The 5,994-nt window shown below is 40.8% G+C and overlaps 1 protein-coding gene across 1 annotated transcript; it reads left to right on the top strand.

Annotated features, from left to right (window-relative positions):
• The first annotated feature begins 1,356 nt into the window (after positions 1 to 1,356).
• Positions 1,357 to 4,235, top strand: LOC116863203 (putative ankyrin repeat domain-containing protein 26-like protein). The gene is made up of 2 exons (XM_032850695.1): positions 1,357 to 1,663; positions 4,012 to 4,235. The coding sequence occupies exons 1-2, from the start codon at positions 1,416 to 1,418 to the stop codon at positions 4,163 to 4,165; spliced, it is 402 nt and encodes a 133-aa protein (XP_032706586.1). The 5' UTR covers positions 1,357 to 1,415; the 3' UTR covers positions 4,166 to 4,235.
• Positions 4,236 to 5,994: the final 1,759 nt, after the last annotated feature.

The raw sequence follows: 5,994 nt of genomic DNA, 5'->3' as shown, positions 1-5,994 counted from the left end.
TATTAAAACATATTTTATAAAGAGGTTAAAAATAGTACAGTACGGATACAAGAAGAATACTAGTCAGTTGAACAGAATGTAAAACCCAAAAACGGGAAAAAATATCTGAGAATTTAATTAAGGATGAAATGGTATTTTAAACTAGGTGAGAAAAAATGGATTAGTTATGAAAAGCAAATAACCTTCCCCCCCCCTTAGTTCTTAAATGTTGGGGCACCTGTGTGACTCAGTCTGTTAAACTCTGTTTCTTCATTTCAGCTCAGGTTATGAAGTCAGGGTCCTGAAATCATACCCGCCCCTCTGCGCTTGGGGTGGAGCCTGTGTAAGAGCCTCCTCTCTCTCTCTCTCTCTCTCTCTCTCTCTCTCTCTCTCTCCCCCTCCCATTGCCCCTTCTCCCCATTATCTCCCCCACCCACTCTCTCTCTAAAAAACAAAACAAAAGAAACCTTAAATGTTGCACCATGCTCCAAAATAAAGCTTAAAGATTTAATTGGGAAATAACAGCAAAAAATAAAAGAAAATGTAAGTGTAAGGCTGGGCCTAATGGGAGCATTAAGAGGCAGGCAGAAATGCGTTTTCGTCTGGAGAACGTGCGTGGTTTTCCCCTCATAAGTTTGCACTTGATGATACACACTGCCAAGTCTCTGACCATGAAAACAGGTTTTTAAAAAACTTTTATTTTTTTGACAGGGAGAGGGAGAGACAGAGAAAAAGGAAAAAAAAAAAGAAAGAAAGAAAGAAATAGAGAAGCCAGCTCCCCGCTGAGCCAGGAGCCCAGATCATGCCCCAGGGAAGACAGGCGCCCAAGGAACTGAGCCACCCAGGCATCCAGGCTCCTCTGAAAACGACTGTTTATTGCTGCATCTGCTCAATTCCATGGAGACCGGCTGGGCCCCGGAGGGATATAGAAGAGGAATAAACTAAGGAAGAGCCTTTTTTAGGGACATTTTCTGGGGGAGGAGGCATTCAGCATCCTGAAGTTTCGTGCACTCTAGCCCCAGTAGTATATAAGGACTGCTTTTCCACACCTCTGACCTCTGCAGATACTCAGAAAGGGTCAGCCAACTCCCACTAACGTTTGAAGGGAACCCTCCCCGCGTCACAAGCGATCACTGAGATTTGAGAGGCTTGGGCCTCGCACATGCGCTTTGGGCACCTTTAATCCCGGCCCTTTATGCTCAGGCGCAGGCGCAGCGACGCGGGTTTCAGAGGTGCGCAAGCGCAGTTGTGCTTGCAGTCACCGCCTGGTTACGGTTATTCTGTGCTCCGAGATTCCAAACCGCGTAGCTTTGCTACTGTGATGTAGTGGCGAGGTCGGTTTGGCTTATCTCTCTAGCGCTAGTTAGTGTTGGTGTGTAGAGGCAGCGAAAAGCCGAACGGAAGGTGAAGTGTTGGTGAAGCCTCTAGGCTTTGCGATGAAGAAGTTTTTTGGTTTCGGGACTGGGAAGGGGCGTTCATCCCCGACCTTTCGCACGGAGCTGATGAATGGCTTGCAGGCCCCGGTTGACAAGAATGAAGGAGTCAACAAGTCGCAGCGGGGGTATAACGTCCGCGTGAAAGATCTCAAAAAGATCCACAGAGCTGCCGTCATGGGCGATGTAGCGAAAATGCAGCGGTTGCTACTGCTTGGGAAAGACCTGAATAAAAGAGACAAGATGAAACGGTAATGGGGACTTGGAAGCCGGCGCGCCAGATGGCGGGGAGGACTGGGGGGACCGGGAGAAATGCGCACCTTCCCGGGCTCCGCCTGTGGAGCCGAGCCCTCCTGTCACCGAGGGCGCTTGGCGGTCTTCCCTCCTGAGGCCGGGCAGCAAGGGGTCTAGCGCCCAGGCCGGCTGTCTGAGCAACAAAACAAAATCCTCAGCGGCCTTTGGACCCACTCATAAGTCCCCATATAGGTCACTTAACAGCTTTGATGTGACTGAACCACATTTCAATAGTGATAGAAAAGAAATGAAGTACATACAGTATTTTACTTTATTTTGTAAGATTTTATTTATTTGACAGAGACACAGAGAGAGGGAACACAGCAGAGGGAGTGGGAGAGGGGGAAGCAGCCCCCCCCCCTCCAGCAGAGAGCCCGTTGTGGGGCTCGATCTTAGGACCCTGAGATCACGACCAAGGCAGATGCTGAATGACTGAGCCACCCAGGCGCCCCCAGTATTTTATTTTTAATGGACATCTTTTTATACGATAATGTCATAAAAAAAGGTCTATTCCCATAATAGATCAACTTCTGGGCTACAAATTCTTTCGATAAAATCCAATATATAATTTATATCTGTGTCCACTTTGTATGTATGTTATTTACTGACTGGCTGTCGAAGGACATTTTGAATTGGGAAGATGGTTCTGTTCGTGATTAGGAAGATGTATTTCTCAAAATGTGTACTCTTCCTGTATTTATCGACATTCCATAAAGCAAATAAAATCATCATGGTTTTAAGAATTTGGGGTTCCACTTGCTCTCTTTTATCATTGTGATGACATTAAGCAAATTTTTGGAATCACTATAGTGTACACCCGAGAGTAATAGAACACTGCATGTTAACTGGAATTAAAACTTAAATTTTTATAAGTAGACAGATTTGCCCTTCCAGATATCAAAATGTATCTTAAATTTCCACAAATTACACGGTTACTAATAGCTGAAAGGACAGATGAATGAACAGGGCAGAGTAGAAAATGCCAAACACCCAAATATGGTGACAATTCATATTAGTAGAAAAAGGTGAATCATTCATAAGTGGTGGAGAAATATCTGCTATTTATTTGTTTATAATAGTATTAAATACTAATATTGATAATTGGTAATTCTTGATTTTCATATCTGTAAATCTAAATATCTAATAAAATGAGAAAAATATTTTTATCATTTAATATAATGTATATATAAAATATATAATATATAAATATATAATAAAAATATATAATATACTATATAAATCTATATGTATAAGATATGTAAAATAAATATTACTTAATATATAAAATATATATAAAATACATAATGTATAAAAATAAAACTGTTCCCGTTTATTTGAGCTTCCTTTGGCTTAAGGTTTCTTGAAAATCAGAGTGAAAAATTACTTAAAAAGAATTCTTCGTTATTTTAGTCCTCTTTCCCCATAATGCTTTCAAGAACTAAAATTTATTTAAATGCCAACCACGTGACTAGAACTGCAGTAGAGCTGTTGTATGTATACACCATTATTTCATTTAAAGTAAGGCACCATAGATTGTGTGATGCCCCACCATTTTATATACGAATAAGAAATCTTAAAAAATTCTCCCAATTATGGTTGTAAGACATTTTGGATTATAAATCGCATTCTAATGTCAGAGATACTAAAAGGTAACAAAATGACCCTCCTAGAATCATTGAAATATAGTATTCTTGTGAATCCTTAAAATATATCTAAGAAGTAGGCATAATTGGATCACTTTACCTAATGGGAGTGTTGTCTTTGTACAATAGTAGCTATAGTAATAGTTATAATAATAATATGTAACAAACTTTGCATAGATCCTCATTTAAGCATGGTGACGAGGTCTTGTGAGACAACTATTCTTTACTTTATTTTTATTAGTTTTTAGTAATCTCTATAGCCAACATGGGGCTTGAATTCATGACCCTTGAGATCAAGAGTCACATGACCTACAAACTGAGCAGGGCAGGGGACACGAGATAACTATTTTTATTTCCATTTTTTTGATGAGGAAATTGAGGATAAGGCTGAGCAATAACTATTAAGTGACAGAGTTAGGTAGGATTTAAACCCAGGTTGAGCTGAATCCAGAGGTCACGCTCTACCTAGTCAGATAGCCTGCTCTTTTACTAGTATGGTGAATAATCACTAATACATATTGTACTTTCTTCAAAAGAAAATGAAATCTGTGTTTTTGAGTCAAAGGAATAAGATGCTATGTAACGTTTACAATTACATGAATTAATTGCATGTTTTGAAATAGTGCACTATAACTTCCTAAAACATTCTTTCACTTTCATAGGACCCCTCTCCATCTGGCCTGTACCATCGGCCATGCCGACATGGTGACTCTTCTTGTAGAGAGGAAATGCCAGCTTAACCCCTGTGATAGAGAATGTAGGACTCCTCTAATGAAGGTGTGTGGTAGCAGCTGTGTCTGCCTGAGATGGATTTGATTTAATTACTTAGAATGAAAATCTATTGCATTTAAATGTAACTAATTGGTGAAAACTGTGGCATGCTTGCTTTAAATTCCCAGAATTTACACTCTGTTTCTTGGGATACTACTGACAGGCTGTACAATGCCAGGAAGAGGCATGTGTAACTATTCTTTTAGAACACGGTGCTAATCCACACCTTACGGATAACTTTGGCAATACTGCCCTCCACTATGCTGTTGCTGGTGACAACACGTCAATAGTAGAGAAGCTGATTTTATACCATGCAAATATTGAAGCAAGAAACAAGGTACGTCAACTTTATTTATAAAGTATTTGAAATTTTAAAACCTCTATATAAATTTTTTTAGCCACAAAACATTTATTTACATATTTATTTATATATGTAATAAAGAATAAATACTGAATTCTATACATCAAGTACTGTCACCAGGGAAACAACTCCAAAGCCAGGACAGGCAGGACTAGAGAACGATGATGCCCACAGAAAGGGCAGAGTTCTGTTTCCCAGCCACCCTTCCACCCCAGAAGGAGAATCTTCCCATTAGTGCTTGGGAGTGGATGGTGGGCTCAGAGCCCACAAAGGATTGAAGGCCTGGAGGGGAGTGAGGTGATGATGGAGGCTGGGTGCTGTGCAGGGGCTTAGGAAATGGGTGCTGCTGGGAATGGGTGGGAGACCATGACCCAGTGGGGTAACTTGGGTGAGTGCAAGTGGGAGGAGAAAGCAGCAGGTTGCAGTCCCTGGGCACTCCAGGCCCCAAGGTTCTGAAGATGAGAGCAAGGCGATCAGGTCATGACATCCTACAGGGGCATCTACTTGTGCTCATAGCCACTCTGCCTGCTATGTACCGCATTGGGGTCTCCCATTTCACAGAGTAGTTCCTGCTCAGCATTGTGTAGATCCTCAGGGGGGTAGTAGCTGTGCATGGGGAGTAGTGGAGGACCGTGCTCACTATTCCACTTGTTATTTCTTTGACATGCCTTACCTCCTACCACTGCCCTTAAGGAAGCACTGTTGGTTGACATAGATAGGGTCAATTTTTCATAAGTAGAAGCTCGAGCATTCCCTGAATGAAAATATTTTGAAATAACTTAATTGTCTAAGATTTCACTTTATTTTTATTTTTTAATTATTTTTCTTGAGCACACTGTTCGGAAATACATTTTTGTAGGGACTGTAAAGAAAGAAAGCAGGAAGAAAGCACATATACAGACTTATAAGAAGAGAAGCATGTTCTTCACATAGCAAGAATTTTTATGCCTTGACTTCTAACCCAAGTAGTAATTCTGAGTAATTTTACATGGAATATGCCTTATTCTGCTCTAAGACCATGATCTAGTTATAGGGATAGAGAAGTGATCTATGTTTCTATGATTCAGTTGATATTAATACTAGTCTTTGATACATTTTCATTCTTAAATGCAGCAATTATCTACAATTGATTATAGTTATCAAGTTTTCGTTGACCCAAGTGTTGGTTTTCTTCAACTTTTGAAAGAGGCCGGCTTTGGCTAACAGTGCTGTAAACTGTCAAGTCAGTTATTCGAAGTTTTAAGATTTCACTTTAATGAACTTTTTTTAAAGAAAGATTTTATGTATTTGAGAGAGAGCGTGAGAGAGAACACACATGAGTAGGGAGGAAGGGCAGAGGGAGAGGGAAAAGTAGGGGAGCCTGATGCAGGGCTGGTTCCCAGGGCCCCGGGGAATCTGACCTGAGCCAAAGGCAGACGCTTAACTGACTTATCCATCCAGATGCCCCAGAGCTGCTCTTTTAATTTAGAGTCCATCTCCTTAGTGACCCATTTGGAGCAAGAGTGCTTTATGT

Source organism: Lontra canadensis, unplaced genomic scaffold, assembly GCF_010015895.1.
Source record: "Lontra canadensis isolate GAN:19392208 unplaced genomic scaffold, GSC_riverotter_1.0 scaffold701, whole genome shotgun sequence".
NCBI classification, from domain to species: Eukaryota; Metazoa; Chordata; class Mammalia; order Carnivora; family Mustelidae; genus Lontra; species Lontra canadensis.
This window is presented reverse-complemented; position numbering and strand designations above follow the sequence as displayed.

Bases quoted from the DNA above. Each gene is read 5' to 3' on its own strand.
- LOC116863203 (XM_032850695.1), top strand. From the start codon at position 1,416: ATGAAGAAGTTTTTTGGTTTCGGGACTGGGAAGGGGCGTTCATCCCCG. The intron at 1,664-4,011 runs GTAATGGGGACT...TCACTTTCATAG, and splicing joins AAAAGAGACAAGATGAAACG to GACCCCTCTCCATCTGGCCT.